Consider the following 19,698-nt stretch of genomic DNA (forward strand, 5'->3'; position numbering starts at 1 on the left):
ACAAAAATGGAAAGGAAGGTGGACGGACAGCGGTATTCAGATGTCATGTGACTCTGTGAGTCTAGACATTGGGCCCTTCCGTAGGGACTTTCCAATGCAAGAGTTAAAGGCCGACTCCGGTCAGATCAATCGGCACATGCGCACTGGGCAGTTATATTGTAGCACCATTGAAAATAAATAACACTGCAACACACTTCACGTGTTCTCTGCGGTAAAGTGTGCGTCCTACAACAGCGCAATATCGCGCGTCCAGTTTACCCGGCCGAATGGTTAATAATGCGTGAATACTGATGATTTGCGCACGCCTGCTGCATAAAATATGGAGGGTGACGTTTTAGAGGTTGCAGCCTTGACAGCTTTGTGTCACTGCCCCGCCTCCTGCCTGCTGATAGGGCTACCAGATTGGTAATGCTTGCGCTGAGTTTTCTTCCTCTAGTTTCTGATTTCATCTTTCAGCTGGCGTGCGGCATCTCAGTATCAGGGCAGATTTCAGATAATTACAGAATGTAAATTTAGATATTATTTAACGACTTTGGAAAGGAGGGGGGTTGTGTATGTTTGTATGAAGATGTTTAATAAAGGGAACCTGTTGTGGCAGAAATGAACAGGATGACATCACTGACCTTATTCTGAAAATGCTACTCGCCTGGCTGTCAGGATCCTGGATGCTGAGACCTTGCATTGGCTGTGCGGATACATAGCATGATGGGGTAGAGGGGACAGGCACACCCTTGTCTATTTAGGAACAATTCGCAGGGCCTGTGAATATCATTGAACGCTCATTTTGTATTACTAATGGCAAAAACGAACGTTCTTAATATATTTTCTTTTTAGGTAGAATGTATTATGTTGTAATGCCGGACAATAGCCACTGGGTGGCGCTGAAGAGCATAGGAAATAGCTCCTGCACTACTCAGCGCCACCCAGTGGCCACATTACGGTATTACAACGTAATACATTTATCCTGAAAAGAAAATGTATTCGCTTTTGCCATCATCCGCACCGAACGAACGTTCACAGATAATTGCGGGGCAAAGGGCCTGTTTATAAACAGAGCCCATAGTCTGTGAATGGTTTCAGATGCCAATTTTGCATATGAAATGAAGGAATTAAGAACGCTTATTTGTAGATGATTTCAAAGCTCCAACTTTGAATGAGACCAGAGTTGTTCTCTGAATCTATATCATCCCATCTCTATAGACTCCACTATTCAGAGTGTTCACTGACAGAGCATGAGAGCGATATTACCCATATAGAACATATTTATATATCATTGTCTGTATCTACATTGGCACGTGCACCAATCACCAGCTGCACTGCACCATGCTTCCTTCTCATTGGCTGCTAGACATCTCATGGCTGGTGGCACTGACCATACATGATCTAATCTGATTGGACAATCACCTTCAGATCTACCATCAACTATGTAGTGCACGGGCTGCCTTATTGGATTTTAGGTTTGCCCTCATAATACATAGTTTTGGGGGCTCATACATCTGCGGTGCCATAAGGTACGCATATTAACTCACGAAAACGCACCAAAAATGGTACATGCAATATTTTTGTGGCGCACCGCACTGAAACCCATGGTAGTGCGTTCAGGGACGGATTTACTCTCTCTACTGCCCCAAGGCCAGATTCCTTAATGCGCCCCCCTAACCGTCAAACCAATTTTTATTTATGTTTTTGTTACTTTTTAAAATGATTATTTATCTGATTATTTTTTACCACCTTTTTATTTTTTATTGAAATAATTTTTTTTATTTCTTTTTAACTAATTTTTTAAAGTATTTTTTATAAAACAAATTTTTATTTTTATTTATTTTTTATCAATTTTTATTTAATGTTTTAACACTGTGCTGGCCCTCCTGTGACAGCTGAGATGGGAAGGCTGAGAGTGCAGCGTTCCTGTCTCAGTGTTCATATAGGAATTACACACCCCTGCTGCCCCTCTACTCCCTGTTGCCCCGAGGTTGGGCCTCGGTTGGCCTTGTAGGAAATCCGGGCCTGGGTGCGTTACCGTGCGTTGTGGCGCACTGCAGTGCGTGTCCATCGGCAAGGCACTTTGGGGTGCATTTGGGACCCATTAAGAATGAATGGAGCTGCAGCACCCCTATGCGCACATTACATCACCCCCCGAGCCCTGTTCATAGATGGTACAATCAGATTGCATGCCTGGTCAGCATTCGGTGAACTTTCTGGTAAAAATTGGTATTTGGGGAGGTTTTTTATTTTTTTACCCTTCTCCATTAACAGGGCACAGGCAAAAACTGGATGAGCAGAGCAAACCCGGGAGCTTGTCGTTTTCCGAGCGGCTGAGCGAACTGGAACAGTTGCGGCGAGCGGCAGTGAGGGTCAGCCCGCACCACCCAACTCACACCCCCAACCCACGATCATCTCTGAACCACTCGGCGGCATTCAACCCTCAGGCACAGAGCCAGATACAAGGTGAGCCCAGCGGCATTGGCAGCCATTTTGGAATTGTTCAGTCGGTGCGCGATGCTTAGGATAACGTCACCTTTATTGGTCTCCATGCGTGGCGATTCTGAAGTCAAGTTGGTTGCAGTTGGGCCCCCGTTCTATGAGCGGCACGGATGCCTGCATGCCAATGTGGCCTGCCTAGAAACGCCTGCTCCTCTAGACTGACACCCACCCATCAAGGCATTTTCATATTTGCATAACTCCTCCCAAGGGCCAGCCCACTGATTGCATCAGAGCTGAGGGCTCTTGTGAGCGGTATGGAAGCAGGGTGCTGTGCTGTGGTCTGGAAGCTATGTACAGCACCCTGCCTGGAATGCATTGAGAAGTATAGGGACCCAGTGATGACATCACAGGGTCCATGTAATGTATTTGGGAAGGGAGGAAAAAGGAAACAGAGAAGGCAAAATATCAGCAGATTAAACTTCATCTTTAGGCCTCATTCACACTGGAATCGGCCGACACGTACAGCTCTGTGCCGCGTACACGGCCGTATCCGGCAGCTCCCGGGGAGGACAGGTGCTGCGTGTGATTAGTACGCAGCCCCTGTCCTTCTCTATGGGACTACGCGGCAATATGCCGCCCTACGCTCACTTCAAGTGCGGGTGCGTGTTTCCTGGCTCGGACGCAGACAGGATCCATCCTGTCAGCGTACGAGTACGCTCACCCGCACGGACCTGCACTTGAAGTGAGCGTAGGGTTGCGTACTCCCATAGAGAAGGACGGGGGCTGCGTACTAATCACACGCAGCACCTGTCCTTCCCGGAAGCGGCCGATACGGCCGTGCACGCAGCACGGAGCTGTACGTGCCGGCCGATTCCTGTGTGAATGAGGGCGTAATGTGAACCGAAAACCTTTTTTGTTGTGTAGTTTTGGGTTCGGACTGGTTAGGATTCAGAGAATGAAAACCGCTTTTTGGAAGGTTTAGAGCTAATCCATCTTATAAACATCAAAAGTGCCCTGCGTGCCGCGCCAAACCCCGGGAGGAGCACGTCATGTGTTTTCCATGGTCTTTAAACTTGATCCGGGGGAGCCGTAGATGCTCCACGTGTGGCTGAGGAGACGACAGGTGACGGGTCCCACACACACAGACACATGTGTGCCATGTCCTCCCCGTGTGCACAATGAAACCCCACTCTGACACGCTGCTTATCGGATTAACTTCCCTGCTCGGGGGAACAATGGCGCGGACATCACAAAGCTGAACAATGGTCGGCCATACAAGGGAAGTATCGGAAAAGCACCCAAATGGCACTCCGCAGAGATAGCACAGTACAACAGGAGGACTAGCACAGGGCTGGGCAAACCTGGCCCTCCAGCTGTGGTGAAACAACAAATCCCATCATGCATCTGCCTCTGGGGGTCATGCCTGTGGCTGTCAGAGGCTTGCAATGCCTCATGGGATTTGTAGTTCCACTACAACAGCTGGCATCAGGTGGTGCACAACCACTGAGTCCTGTGCCAATCAAATACCTTATATGTTCTGCAGAAGGGACAGTTCCACTTTGTACCTCATAACAGGAACTGAATGCTAATACAGGAAATAGAAACAACCCATTTCTGTGTCAGAAATCACATACATGTCCTAAATGTAAAGTTTGAGTTTTGGGGGGAGCAGGGAAGGGAGTCAGTTTGTTTTATTCTCCTATAGGAAGCAGTGAGGGAGCCACAGCAATGTTTCATCGAATAATCAGTAGAAAGACGCCAACACGTTTCAGCGGTTCAAACACTCCCTCTTCATTGGGGCTTATGTATTTTGGGTGGACTTGGGTGGATTGCAATGATAGTTGTATGTACAGTATATAGAAGTATGATATGTACAGTATATAGAAGTATGATATGTACAGTATATAGAAGTATGGGGAATGTTGTATGTACAGTATATAGAAGTATGGGGAATGTTGTCTGTACAGTATATAGGGAAACCCTATCTCTGGCAGTTTGGTCATTGGTGACATACACTGATGCTGGTGGTGGATTTCACTATATACTGTACATGGAACTATCATTGCAATCCAACTGAGCCCAGCCATCTTTATGGTTACAAGATACATAATCCCTGATGAAGGGGGGAGGGGTGGGGGGTCCCATAAAATGTGTTGTCTTCTTTCTACTGATTAGTTAATAAAACATTGTTTTAGACTCTTTATCCATTGGTGACATTATTTTAAACCCTGGCTATTAGTGACATCATTTTAGACTCTGACCATAAAGGTGCCCATACACTCTACGATTCTCGTACGAGAATAGCGGGAAATCCCGCGATCGTGCACACTGCCCCGTTCAGCATTGCGGTCATCGGGCGGGCTTCCGATGATCGGAAGTGCGATCTGCATGTCCAAGATGGGCAGATCGTACGTTTTTAAAATTACTTTACAACCCTCGCAAGACTAAGGCCTTGCGATGGTTGTAAAGTGTGTGGGCACCTTTACTGACATCATTTTAGACTCTCTGACCATTGGCGTGGAGCCACTACTGCTTCTTATATATTTGGACTTTGTTTTCCAGAGCTCCCGTCTCATGGGGTTGATCTGGTACATGTGAGTCAGGCTGATGATGTTTTACAACGTTGGATGTGATTATTCGGAGGTCTAGCTCCTCCTTCACATGCGCCTCAGTTGATTTGTTGTATTCTGTACGGGGAGATTTCCCTTTACGTCCTTCCCTAGAGACACAAGAAGAAAGGAGAGGAAACCTCTACCAAGTGAGGGGAGTTCCCTTCTTAGACAGTTGTCACCAGAACAGGTGTCCCCATTGGAAGATGATCCCTCACCTCTCGTTCTGGATTTGTCATCACCTTCTGTCGGTGACATTGTTCCATAGAGCGGTGAATCTCCCCAGCGCTGACGCAGACAACAATAACAAAGACAACTCCCTACTCTAGGCTACTACTTGGTTCTGATCCCTCTCTACTCCATTCACTATTAAAACATATATATATATATTGTGACTACACATGACCTTTAAGGCTCATGGCTCCCAAAAGTCTTTCAGTATGTTGGTTTTCAGCACCGTGTAATTCTCGGATTTGTGGTGCCGGATACAAGTGGGAAAGTCAAGTGTGCCACCATGCTGTCTGGACTCTAACTTTAACCTGACCCTTTGGTTGACCTAACCGAACCCTTCAAATAACTTCACCCATAATCTCCCGCTAACATTTATATCTGATCGCCGGCCTATCCTCAGCTGTCCTAATCTAACCCTTAAATATTAACCCTTGCCACATATTCCTATCTTTACATGGTGGCCTAACATGTAACCCATTAACCCCTAACAGTACCCCCAGCCCGTGGCCCGTACTGTAACAATAACCGTACCCCCATTTTAAGCTCCAGCGTTAGTAGTTAATTTGCATTAGGGATGCACTGATACTAGTATCGGTATCGGTGCCGATGCCGAGTATTTGGGCTAGTACTCTTACTCGCCCAGATGCTCCTATGCCTAGCCCGATACTTGAGCTTCCGGTATCAGGAAACCGGGCAGCGAGTCATTACACACTGCCCGGCTTCCTGATTGGCCGGGAAGCCGGCTCCATGCCCCCTCGTCAATCAGGAAGCCGGGCACCATGTAATGACGCGTTGCCCTGCTTCCTGATTGGCCAGCTTCTCGGACAATCAGGAACCCGAGCAACGCGTCATTACACGCTGCCCAGCTTCCTGATTGGCCAGAATGCAAGCCAGGTCTCGAGTCTTTACATGCTGCCCACCTCTCCGGGTAATCAGGAAGGCAGGTGGCGAGTCATTGCACACCACCTGGCTTCCTTAATGGGTCTTCCGGTATCGGTATTCGGTATCAGCGTGTACCGGAAAAAAAAATCAGTACTCGATACCGAACAAACAGTATCAGTGCATCCCTATCAGTCTCCATCTAGGAGGGTGGATATGCACATTTTGCAAATCCACCCTCCTAGATGGAGACAAAAACAAATTCTATTTCAAGGTTATAACACCTTCCCAGGACAGAGCAGTCCTAAACTCTAGGAAGGTCTTCATCCAGGTTGGGGTTCTCCTTTAAGCCAGCAGATTTGATGTATATTGTGAAAAACACGGGAGTCATAGAACTTGAAAAGGGTCCCAGATTGAGTTACAATGCCGCCGTTGTTTTGTCTGCCATGTGGATTTTCCATCAATAAAAAAACACAACGAATTGCACAACATCTTGAAGAGCGCTGAGCTCTTGGAACTTCCTTAGCCAGGTTTATATTTACGGTGAGACGCGTCAGATCCCGTGCCCACGCCAGCAGAGGACTTTTACTTTCCTGATCCCCGAGATTGACGAGTGTGTTTAAAGGAAAGTTTTAGTGCATGGAGTTCACCTTTAAGCTGCTCGTGGTGTGCTGAGAGAACACTTGAGGCTGCCATTGCTGAACCAATCTAAAATGCAGCTGCTCCTGGCTTCAATGCTTTCTGAGTTACTAGCCAGGCAGCCGGCGTTTTCAGAAGAGTACAGCAATGGCACCTACATATTTATCGCAGGACAAGCAAACGTTTTCTGTGCGGGGTGATGCATCCCCTTTAAATAAGTCCTTCTGGGTGGAGGCCTCCTTGATGTCTTATAGAAGACCTCTGTACTGGATGGCACGAAGTGTAAGTGAATAAGGCTGACTTAAGGCTGGTTGTCCCGAATCCCCCAAAGCACACCAGTAGTCTTACCCACAATGCTCGGCGGCAAGTGGTATGCTTTAAAATAATACGGATGTGCGTGCTAAGGGAGCGAAAGAAAAGGAGATGCTTTCACATGAACACTTTGAAATATGTCATAGACGCGGCCTGAAATACAGAAGTAGCGCTGTGTGTTTGTGAAACGCTGCTATAGATATTGTACAAACAGAAACCGCAAAACAGGAACCGTGCTATTGGTTAAAGGAAGACGCCGGTACCCGGCAAAAAAAGTTTAGGCTTGCTGTGGAAGGATGGTGAAATAACTGCATGCAGCATTTTATCTCCCCTTACTTTGCAGTATAGCACCGGACACCCCCACAGATTTGGGGAGCTGGGAGGTTGTTTTTTTTCCCTGGGTCCTAATTTTTTTTAATCCACTCGTACTTGACTGTAAGAGACCCAAGGACCTAATAAGCAATTAGGTGTGTTGTGGTTCTGTTTTTCTTTTAGTACTGCAATTGTGTTGAAGTTGCATTATTAAGGGCACATTGACATTTGTGAGGCGCATTGATGTCTGTGCTTTAATGTGCATTATGTCACTTGGTAACTGAAACCGGGCTTCCTGTGCACCAAAACGTTCCACAAATTAGTCACGTCACAACATTTTGGTTTGTTGCCATGCAGTGCAGCACATTGCAATGCCTGTGCGTTGCCTTAGTGCATTGAGGTGGCATCACAAAGCGTCAACACGTGTAAACACTCTTTGTTCCTGCAATGCTTTAGTGATTGTAAGGCCCCGTGCAGACCTGAGCAATTCAGGACGCGCGTCTCGAGATCGCGCTGTCCTGCGCAATTGCAGACAGCGATTTCAATGAGGTGACATCTGAGCGGCAATCGCAGAAAAAAGGTACATATACCTTTTTTTTTGCGATACACGACACGCAGCTGTTTGAGGCTAGGTTCACACCTAGGCGACACCTCACCACGCGGTCAGGAGTCGCCTAGGTGTGAACCGATCGCGATGTGGGTGCCATTATTTTCTTAAGGCACCCCAGTCGCGCCGGGCGTATTGCGCGGTTTCCCGCCCGTGCTTCCGAACATGATGGCGGCTAGCCGCGCTTCATGTATCGCAAAAAGAAGGTATATTGAAATCAATGGGGCCGTGCGGCAATCGCCGCCTGCATTCTGCAGGACCGCACAACACCCGGGATGTGTGTCCCAGGTGTAGTGCAGGTGTGAGCCTAGCCTTAGGATGCACTGGCACGGCTGGGGTGCCCTTAGAAAATAATGGCACCCACGGCGCGATCATCTGCAAAGGGCGACTTTGTGACCGTGCAGAAATCACTGCGGCAGTCACAGATCACGTAGGTGTGCACCGGCCCTGAAGCTGGCCATGCACGGCTCACATTCTGGCCAATTCACAGGAAATTTGAGCTGCGGGCGGCCCTGCTGACATCACCCTCCTAGATAAACGCGAAGGAGCCAGGTGGAAGAAAGTCAGCTGAATAGTGATTGCAGCCAATCAGCTACAGTCACTGCTCAGGCACTCGGACAGCTGATATCAAAATACAATAGCCGGCAGGGAAGATTCCGCCATCCTGGCTGTTTAGGCCCCGTTCACATTGAGCGATTTATCGCGCGATTTTTGCAGCGATATCGCTCATATTTCCGCGCGATATCGCTCTATGTAGCTTCGCCAATACATTTCAATGGAGCTGTTCACATCTCGTCGCTCAATATCACTCAATATCGCTCGTTGCTGGTAGCTTGTCGCTCCTACATGACCCTTTTTTAGAGCGATTCTGAGCGATATTGCTCCTGATTGCATACAGCCCAATAGGAAGATGTCGCGCGACACGTCGCTTAATATCGCTCGTCACGCAATATCGCTCAAAGTTGCTCGTCACGCAATATCGCTCAACGATTTTCATGTCGCTCAGTGTGGAAGGGGTAACCAAGCGATCTTTATGTGTCTTGGCACCTTATGACCTTGCACACCTTTTGTTTAGACGCACCTGAAATGTATTAAGTGGATTCAGTTGGACTTTAAACGAAGGAAATTAAAAAAATATGGATTGATTCTTATTATATAATAATAATAACGTAAGATTTTTGTCCTTTTTTTTATAAATGAAGTGATGGAGATTTTCTTTGTGAGATAAGTTTCATTCCTGCGGATGTCAGTGGCGCAGAACGTTCGCTCGGCACCGCGAAGGGCAATGAAAGCGTACCCAGGTGACACGTTGTCCCCAGTATGCGGCGCGCACACTCACACAGCATGCACCAGGGAAAGTACACCTGTTAATCTGAAACATCTAACCAAACAAGTCCATAGACAAAAGCCGGGGGATGGAGGAACACCACATCAAATGATCCCGAGGTTGAAAGATTACCCTCTCTGTAGACCCGACATAAATTAGAAGCAACAAAGGCGCTTATCTGAAGACGGCTTCTCTGGGCATGCTGAACCATGCAAAGTGATATTCTTGTTCTGCGCACCGAGCTTTTGTAGTCTCCCAGGTGCAATCGCATTTTTCTTCTGCCTGTCAGGCACTACGAGAGCTTCTGATCTTCTCAAAATGTCTTTTTTTTTACCACAATGCCGGCAAATCCACGGAGGGTTTCAGAGCCCTGAATGTTAATATTTGTCCCTGTTCTGGTGCAGCGGAATATTGATTCAGCCAGTTAAGTGTTTTATTTTGATGCTCCCCGACGTTACCATGTGATCCCATCATTTCCTTTCCGGCTTCTTGTTTTTTCAGTCTGTTGATCAAAATATGTGTCATTATCATTTTAAAATGATGCCGTTTGTAGCTTCTGTCTCCAGGTAGTCACTAGTTGTTACTAGGGATAAGCCGATACCGATACTAGTATCGGTGCCGATACCGAGTATCTGGGCGAGTACTCGTACTCGCCTAAATGCTCAGATGCCTAGCCCAATATCCGAACTTCCAGTATCAGGAACCCGGGCAGCGAGTCATTACACGCTGCCCGGCTTCCTCACTTGGTGACGAAGGAGCATGGAGCCGGCCAATCAGAAAGCCGGGCAGCATGTAATGACTCACTGCCTGGCTTCCTGATTGGTCGGGAGGATGGCCAAAGAGTAAGCCAGACGGTGAGTCATTACCCGCAACCCCCCGCCCCCCCGTCTACCTCATTGGTCAGAAAGCCGGCTTCATGGTCCCCCGTCACTTGGTGACGAAGGAGCATGGAGCCGGCCAATCAGGAAGCCAGGCAGCGTGTAATGACAGGAAGTGGGAAAATACCATACCCTGTCCACAGGGTGATAGCACTGCCATGCAGTTTCACTGGAAACCAAACAGCAGTGTCACCCTATTACAGGCAATGGAAAAATACCATACACTGTCCACAGGGTGACAACTCTGCCGTGTGATTTCACTGAAAAACAAACAGCGTTATCACTCTATTATAGGAAGCTGAAAAATAACATACCCTGCCCACAGGGTGACAGCACTGCCATGCAGATTCACTGGAGGTATTTTCCTCATTAGCTTTGTTATTTATGAATGAACCTATTGAAGAACGTTCGACCCGAAGAGAAAACACACATTCGTTTTCTCACAAGTACATTGCACAGAACGAATGCACATGCAAATTCACAGCACGAATAAGCAATGCGGATTTTATATAAATAGACCCCTTTGTTAATGACTTAATGCTACTGATACAGACTGCACCATATTTTATTTACCATAATATGTTATTTTTGAGTTTGCCCATACAGTAGATCCATCTTAAATAAAGTCCAAAAGCTTGAGTTGTTCCCTTGATCCCGACCCCGGGGAGCTGTGAGTTAACTGGCGGATCTCTCACTGTACGCCCTTGTGAAAACTCCCTTCAGTACGGGGGGGGGTGCATGGGAAATAAAAAAAATAGAAAGACGCCACAACAATTACCCGGAGCCGTTAAGGTCAATGAAAGTAAATACTCGGCCTGTCTGCTTAAATTAAAACTGAGGGAAGAAAATATGAGAGGCAATTATTTATGCTTATTTTATAGTGCCAAGGTTCCATCTCAGGGTGAGCGTATAGCCAGATTTGGGGCAACAAGAGAGAACAACATCAATCTCTCACACAAAAGTGTATTCACGCGCGGAATGCTGTAGGGTAGGCAGCACAATGCCTTGTTTATCAGGCTGCTGGCAGGCACGTCTGCAGGTAACATGTCTGTACAGCCAGGCAGGTCTTTGAACATTGTACAAAGTGGCTCCGTACCAAACCTTCAGTTGTGATTTGGTTTTGGAGGCGCAGAGTCAGGGAAGATCGTTTCTCGGCCCTTTGGCTACGATCAAGTGGAGTGTCTGTTCTTATTATTGTTATGGATGGTTGGCTGCAGAGCACCCTGCCCGAGGTAATGGGGGTCCCAGAGGGTCTTGGCCGTTGTAAGGAAGCCGAATGGAGTGTCCACTCACGTAACAGTTGGGGTCGGGAGTAGCTTCCTAGTTTCCAGGATCTGGAGAGCTACAGTACCTCTTAACTGGTCTGGTCATGGGCTGGGAGCCATTCGCTCCCAGGGAGTGGTGCCTTGGGGGTCCCCAAGCAGCACTATGGGTTTGGGACCCCACTGTGTGAAAGGTTCTGATGACATGACGTTTTAAATAAACAAGCACTTTTTTATTTTTTTATTACAATACTTTTGGTGTGCTGGTGACATCTACCAATATTGTCTGGCCGTGCCATCCGCAGTCATTACAAGCACCCCCCCTCGTTGAATTGGGGTTTTCTGGTCAGGGGCATCCCGAGGCTGGGTGTCACCCGGTGCGGAGACCGGGTGACACCCCATCGTGACGTCATCGCGCATGCGCGTGACCTCACCTCGCGCGTGCGCGATGACGTTATCGCACACGCGTGGCCGTCTAATTGACGCCTGCCATCTTGGTTATGGGCGCTGGCAGAGAGAGGAGGGGTCGTTCACCCGGCAGGAAGAGGTATGCCGCCAGGTCCCCTCCTCTCTCCTGACACTGTCGGGCTCATTTTAGTGTCACCCCTCCAATGGCGTCACCCGGGTGCGGGCCGCACCCTGCTTGTGACGCCACTGTTTCGGTAAGGAGTGCGGCAAGGCAACTCTACGTTTTTTCCCACTGTGTGAAAGGCACCAGCTTTTTCTGCACTATGACTCTTGGGTTCGGCTTTTTGGCTAAGACCAGAGGTAATTTTTACACTGGGTCGCCTTTTATGGCACTTATTTTTTTCTCCACTTGTTTTGCGCACTTCTACTTTTTCTTTTTTTTTGTGTGTGTATTTTTTCACTCCAAAGGATGGAGGGTGTGGGTCTTCGGGCCAACCCTGAAGTCTAGGGGGAGGATGTGTGGCCATCAGGTTCCTTCCTCCCCTGTACTCAGTGGTCAGCTTCAACTCACCATGAGGGATAGGTCTGCCTGGTTTTAGGACACAAGTGCTTTGCCCCTGTCAGGAGCCTTACGCCCCAGGGCGTCAGGGAAGGGCTCTATCTCTTCGGGAGATGGACCAGTTGACACACCCTAGTGCACTTTTTTGTGTGTGTTCCCATGCCCTTTTTTTTTTCCACTATTGTGTTTAGTTTAGAAGTGGGCTTCGAAAAAAGAAAAAGTGGTAGGGATGATGGCTTTGTCTTATCCCATGGCCTTCAATACTATGGCCACTGCTTTTGTTTAGAAGTGGTCAGTTCTCAGGATGCCCATAAACAGGCAGCTATCTTCCCGAGAATGGTTCTCTGCCCGTCGTCTCCTACATTAGATGCCAACTTGGGGTACAGGCAGTCTTAACCGTGGCCCCTCCTGGCAACAAAAGGCAGCACATACAAAAATCCCGCAGTTTAGCTGTAAATGTATTTTTTTCATGCAATTAGTGTAAGTATCTGAATTTTACTTGCCATCAGCCTCTAGTGATCCCAACATTTAGACTGGGTAAGGGATGGGCAGGACTGGCAAGCAGTCAGGGGTGCTGCATGCAAATGTGCCGATGAGAGACATGCTGATAGAAGGAGGGAGCAAAGTTAGCATAAAGTAACCTCATCTGTCTGCTACTGCTCTTTTACGGTCAAGTCAGCGGGCTAGGGGTGGGGAGAAGACACCACTTTGTTTCTTAACTGTAAGTGGTGTCGTTCTAGTGGCTGTGCTGTGTTAATCTCTGAACTGGAAGGATGGAAATACAAATATATACATATATACTGTATATACAGTATATAGTATGTTGCTGTTTGCCTGGAGTTTAGCTTTAATGATGTGCTTTTTTTATTTTATATTTAATTAATCGTGCACCTTGAATGAATACCCGCAGTGGGGTGATAACAGCCAGCTTGATCATAGCTGCTGTTTATGTTAATCTCTGCTAGACCATATGGCACCTCCGAAGAGCAGAAATGCACTTTATGACTTAACACCACTTAGCAAGTATGGCACACAGCCGTTGCGAGGCTTAACAAGTGCAAACCACATACGTTTCAGCTTAGCCAAGTTTAGCCAAGTCATTTTCTCTTGGCTGTCGACGCCGAAGACTTTGTGCAGATGTAATGGATTACAAATACAGGGCTGATTTATTCCTTACCTTTTGTTTTGTGCGGCACTTGGGGTCTTCAGTATCGTTTTATTTCATCATAAGCTGCGCCCCCGAAGACATTTTCAGTCATTGGCTCACCGCGGGGTGTCATTTACTGTACGGCAGTGCTCCGCCACTGAAAATGCTTTACATAAACGCACTGCTGGTAATAGTCTGCCGGGGGGGGGGAAGTGACACAATGCACTAAACGGTTATGGAATCCCATCAGTGCACCATTAGAGGAATACCTGGGTGTCAGATGGACCGACCTTACATCAATTGTATCTCATTCGAAAGTGAGGGAAATAGAACAGTTCCCTTTAATCATTTCCTACATCCTCTTTACATAGTGAGTTGTCATATATATTGTATTGTTATCAAGATGTCTGATATTCATGAAGAAATATGTTCACTGCTCACAAGCCCATTACTGACCGTGTGCCGGAAGCTGAGCTGGGGCTCGTCCTAAGCCCCAATGGGGAAAAAGCCAACAGAATGCCGTTAAAATTAAACACAGGTTTAATGTTACTGTTCCAGACAAGCGGACACAAATTCCCTGCCTGGGACCTGCTCCTCTAACACCTCTTACCCAAAAACTGGGTAAAAACTATGCTTAAGCCCAGTTTTTGGTTAAAACGCATCAGTGGTGGCGGTCCCAAGTGGAGACTTTGTCTCTGCTTGTATGAAGCAATAAAGCTACAGTAGAATGCTGAAAAAAAGTGCCACTCCAGGTCAGTCCACCATTATCTGCTAAGAACCGGGCGCTCGTCCTGCTCGTCACAACCGAAAAAGGATGATGGCACACTGGAAATTGTAAAACAGATTCTATATTTAATTGTTACAAAAACATAGCAGTAGTGGCCACAGAGCCAGGAATGAAAGCTCTTCCTTATGTGTTTCACTCATTTAGGCGCTTACTCATAGAGTCACGCTATGACAAGGCATGCAATGCATAAGGGGTTCTATTCCTGGTTCCTTTGCTGTTACTAATATGTTAATTAGGAAAGGAAGAATAAGGAAGGATATTATTTTATCCGGTGTGTCATCGTCCATTTTTTGTTGTATATGAAGAATAAAGTTACACCTGTGGTGAATTTAACTTTTTGAATGTCTGATATTCATGTTATTCATGTTATTAAGTATTCAAAGTGTAACTCTGGGCACAACTTAGCGTGGGGAAGCTTTCAAACTTCTGTTAGGGTTTTTATTGGGTTGTCACTCTTGTCCCCTTGATACACAACAGGAAGTGAGTTGTTGTCTCCCCAACATAAGTGAAAATTCCACCTTTGACAGTTTTCGTCACCATAGGTGTCCTTATTTGAAGACTTCCCCTCTATCCCTAATAATGTGACAACTTTAAAGTTTTGCAAAACAAATGTCAAACGCACTCATCAACTCATAACCAGCTTTACAGCAAGGTGCACACGGAAGGGCTTCAAACAATACAACAGCAAAAAGTTTCCCAGCACACTCACCAGCCAGCATGCAAAAAAACCTGTCTCACCGCTAAGGTTAAAAACAGAGGTTTTAGATACACGTCTTCTGCAGAATATGTGGAAGCCGCACAGCCGCGCCAAGGCACCTCTATATAGTGCGGTCCTAACTCTAACCTATGAGAGTCTCCATCTTGGAGCACATGTAGCAAAAGATAAAATTAGGTGCAGGTTTGCCGGGAGGCAGCCCAACCTCCCTTAAAGGTACAGGGACGCACATCACAACGGCAGCTGAGACCCCCAATGTGTCACTGCACCAAATCAGTCAAGCAAAACTTTAAAGTTTTGGATTCTCTCCCGGAGACAGCAGTCACCAGGGCAAAACGTGATTGTGAATCAATGTAGCAATGAAGACCTGCCAGCAGTTCTAACCTGTCCATACTCTATCCAAAACTAGAAAACACATTTTTCTCATTGCATCATTTATCCTGGCAACAAGAGATGTTCTCGTGCCATAAAAGTTCCTCCTTTTGATTAAGTGAAGTTCAACGCTAAACTTTTTTTTCACATTTTGGTTGAAACAGGGTAGGTTTGGGTCACTGGCCAGTGAGCTAGCCAGGAAGGTTTACATCAATCCCTGGGCCTACTTGGATAACCAGGGCTAAAATGTTAGAAGAACTTTCTGGTTCCCCTTTTCTATAATGCATGTTTTTGCATAGCTCAAGGGAGACGCCAGTGGAAGGTCAGAGGATCATAATGCTGTTGTCATTGGCTCCATAGTGGATATGACTGGTTGGGGTATGTTGTCTAGAAAGAAGAAACAGGAAGTTCAGCTTAAATCTAGGTCTTGGGTGTGACAGCAGTACCTTGAATGGGACAATATCCCCTTACCTGGGTCTCAAACAGCAACACGACAGGGGATCAAACCTTTTCCCACTCCAAAACTAAAAAGAAGACAACATTTTGAGTAGTAGAGATGTCCCATCCACTCCAAACCGACGTATCGCAGTATATAGCTCAAGTAGGTGGTGAAATGGCCAACGGATGGCGCTGGGAAACTAGAAGAAGTAATAAGGTTATCAGCACACCAAATTGTGGAAAGGGTTTTAGTTTTCTTGTACATTTCATTGTCATTGTCCATTCATTTTTAGTTGGTCCTTAACGTGTGCCTATAGGCCAAAACATGTACCTGATTCACCACAACTCAATGCTGTACTCAGGGCCGTATTTACTCTCTCTGCTACCCTAAGGCCAGGTTCCTTAATGCACCCCCCCTACCCGCCAAAAAGCCCCCCTGTAGGCTGCATACAAAACAAGTGGCGGCTTTCCCGCTGTACATTTAGCTCCGCTTGCCCAAAGCAGGGCTAGATGTAGAAAACAACTACCCGCCCGGTCCCTGGAACTGCATGTCACAGGCATCGGGAGATAGGAATTCCACACCCCAGGTGCCCCTCTACTCCCTACTGCCCCGATGCCGGCCCTTGGTTGGCCTTGTGGGAAATCCGTCCCTGGCTGTGCTACATGCTCAACACTGAATGTTGTGGTGCCATTGAAAATGAATGGCAATTGTTGGACCATGTTGTACTGTGTGTGACCGACCACATGGTCAAAGATCATACAAAGGTATGAAGGTGCCTTTAGGCCCAAGTCACACCTGACGTCAGTTATTTAAAATCCCTTTTTTGTGCCTTCCTTTTTTCGGGTATTTTTAGACTAGGTACTAGGTAGTTACCAGGAGGAGGAGATGATTGTTACGTGCAAAATCCCAGGCGTTTTTCAGGCGCTCTCATTGGGTTCTATGGGACCAAAGACATGCGATTCTACCTGAAAAAAACAGCTCATGTATTTTTTGAGCAACAGATGTCAAGAAACCAGCAAGACCAGTGGAGTAACAATCACCATAGCGACCCAGGCGGCCGCTATGGGGCCCGGGGCACAGGGGGGCCCGGCCAGGAAATACCCCTGATGTCGCGCAGGCCGCCTGCGTCGCTATGGCATCTCAGGCTGCTGGCTGTCACTGGTGGGTGTGAGGAGGAACATGTCGCTGTTAGTTCACCGACAACCTGTCAGCGATCTGAGCAGCGGCGCATTCCTCCTCACAGCCGCTACTGAGTCAGTGACAGCCAGCAGCTGTGGAGGAGGAAGGCTGGGCCCTGCATGAGAAGCGAAAGGAGGAAGTGAGGCCCGACGATGGAAGAGGAGGCGGGGCCCGGCAAAGGAAGAGGAGGCAGGGCCTGCCAGGAACCATGGAGGCGGACAGCGGATCTGGGCTGACAGGTAAGCGGTGGCAGCCCACCTGAGACCCTGGAGAGCCCACCATAGAGAGTCTATGGCAGGCTCTGCAGAGTCACTCTCAGGTGGGCTGTTTGGGAGTTTAAGTGGGCTCTGCAAGGGCATAACTAGAAAGACAATGCTCAGATGTCAACGGGCACCATTTAAAACAATGGGGTGCTTCTTGTTGAGCGTTGTCGCTCTTCGGGAAACACGCTACAAATCGCTCGGGTGTGAATGGGCCCACAGACAACTCTGCTGAAAGGGGAGATATCTACCACCTGCGTCCTCCATCAAACATTTTTATGTCAGTGTCCTTGTTCCCACCATAGAATCCAGGTACCCCAGGTTGACTTCCATACTGTATATATGAAGCCCAACTCTCCCCTTTCCTCAGCCTTTTTCGGTTCCCATTTATAAAAACAGATTATTGCACTTTTAGGAGCTGCTAACCTTCAGGTGATAATCTTATAAGAGCTTTTATTAGCTCCCGAGGTGTTGGGTTATTAAATTCGAGGATATTAAGTCATTGACTGAAGGAACTGTTTTACAACGGACTCTCGGGGGGCCACCAGCAAGAAGAGCGTTAAATACAAGGATTGTGCAATGACGGGACAGCGAGCAGCTCTCTCCCCAGCCCAGTCCTTCCTTACACAGAATAACCTCTTATAATCTCCTGGCAGTACACTCCATGTATTGATGCGGCTTCGTGTTACACAGCAAAGCAAATAAATAGCCAGCCTCTCTGATCCTCAAAGGCAAACAGAATGAAACAAAAATATACTTTTCATTTTTTAAACCAGAATGCCAAAGAAATCTGCTAAAAACACCCGTTTTTATTTTTTAAAGGTCAGTCTATTATTGTATCGCTGCGTCTTAAACTTTGTATGGGACAGTTTTTGCTGATTCCCCCTGATGTCTATACCGGCATCATGTGAAACCTTAGACACTCCGAGGAGAGGACAATAATGGATCTTTTTTTTTTTTAATGATCTTTTTCTGCTGCTTGTATTTCAGATATTATCGTGTAATAAAGTTTACTTATTAATCATGCTTATTTTTAGCTGCTGTTTTAGAAAAAGGCAAACAAAGCTCTGTTCAAACTGATATTATGCTGTATATAACCAGCGAAAAAACAGGCGAGGTTGGGGATTGACGGAGGAGAATCTATTATGTAACTTAGTTTGTACTATGAAACCTTGAAACAAAGTATAACATGCTTATGTTTTTATTTCTTATAATTATTATTATTATATTTATTTTTTATCATAATTATTATTATTATTATTTGTTTATATTATTATTAGTATTATATATTTTTATTATTATTATTGATATTATTTTTTAATATTATTATTAGTATTATATTTATTTATTTATTATTATTTGATTTACTGGTGTATTATGCTGTTTTTAGATGTATTTTACACATGCTGGATTTACAATTAAAGTGCACACATGCCTATATGCTGTTTATAGGGGTAACTTTTACCTATACATCATCTCATTATCATATAGTTTCATGTACACATCACCACAATATTTTATTCAAGGTTAGAACAAATGAAATAAGAATGCTTTGTGTAAAGATGACTCAGAAAGTGGGTTAGTGCCTTGTGAGCCTTTATATATCTTAGTTTGTGAAGGGCCAGCAGTGTGGGGGTGGGCAAGTTCTTCATTAGCTGACAGGACAGGAGGTGAGGCAGTGACCCAGAGTCTGCAGATCCTCTGTCTTAGAAAAAGTGTTGTCACCCTGCCATATGCAGGGCTAAATCTTTAAATCCCATCATGCCTTGGCCTCTTGGAGTCATGCATGTGGCTGTCAGAGTCTTGCAATGCCTCATGGGACTTGTAGTTCCAAAACAGCTGGAGCGCCAAGGTTGCCCACCCCTGCTTTATATGCTGGGTGAACACAAGTGTGACTGCCAAACCAGCTCTTATACGTTCCTTTTCTTGCCTTTGTAGCGGAGTTGCTCTTTAAGAGAAATATATATACATACATCCCTAAGATTTTCCCATTTCACGGCAAATTAAATCTTTTCCTGTCAGGAGGAGAGAAAAGCCTCAGCACAAGACGGCTATTTTATACGTAAAAACATCCAGCAGGAATTCCGGACATGTAGCTCTCCAGTTGAGATGAGTAACGCTTTGTTAATTCTCAGCCACGTTGTCGGGGTATGCGAGGAAGAAGAATGCGATGGTGTCCCGGATACCAGAGACCTGCCTCAGCTGCTGGGGGAGAGATTTCTTATTTGTCAACAAATTAGCCATAGCATGTGTGACATTCTTTAATCTGGACCATAGGGAGCCGGGCTCTGCTGCACGGGCCGGCTTTAGGGGGTTTATGGTAACTTTATACAAATAATGGTGCTTCGCCGC

The 19,698-nt window shown here is 46.4% G+C and overlaps 1 protein-coding gene across 5 annotated transcripts in view; it reads left to right on the top strand.

Moving 5' to 3' along the window:
* The window catches only part of RUNX1 (runt related transcription factor 1), a 102,145-nt gene that overhangs the window by 62,226 nt on the left and 20,221 nt on the right, over positions 1 to 19,698 (top strand). For all 5 annotated transcript variants that reach the window (XM_018561482.1, XM_018561484.1, XM_018561486.1 and 2 more), the window contains exon 4: positions 2,257 to 2,448. In XM_018561482.1, the coding sequence (XP_018416984.1) occupies positions 2,257 to 2,448 (192 nt within the window). The remainder of the gene's footprint in view (positions 1 to 2,256; positions 2,449 to 19,698) is intronic.

The sequence above is a fragment of the Nanorana parkeri genome, unplaced genomic scaffold (genome assembly GCF_000935625.1).
Source record: "Nanorana parkeri isolate BGI_ZX_2015 unplaced genomic scaffold, ASM93562v1 scaffold527, whole genome shotgun sequence".
Classification (NCBI taxonomy): domain Eukaryota; kingdom Metazoa; phylum Chordata; class Amphibia; order Anura; family Dicroglossidae; genus Nanorana; species Nanorana parkeri.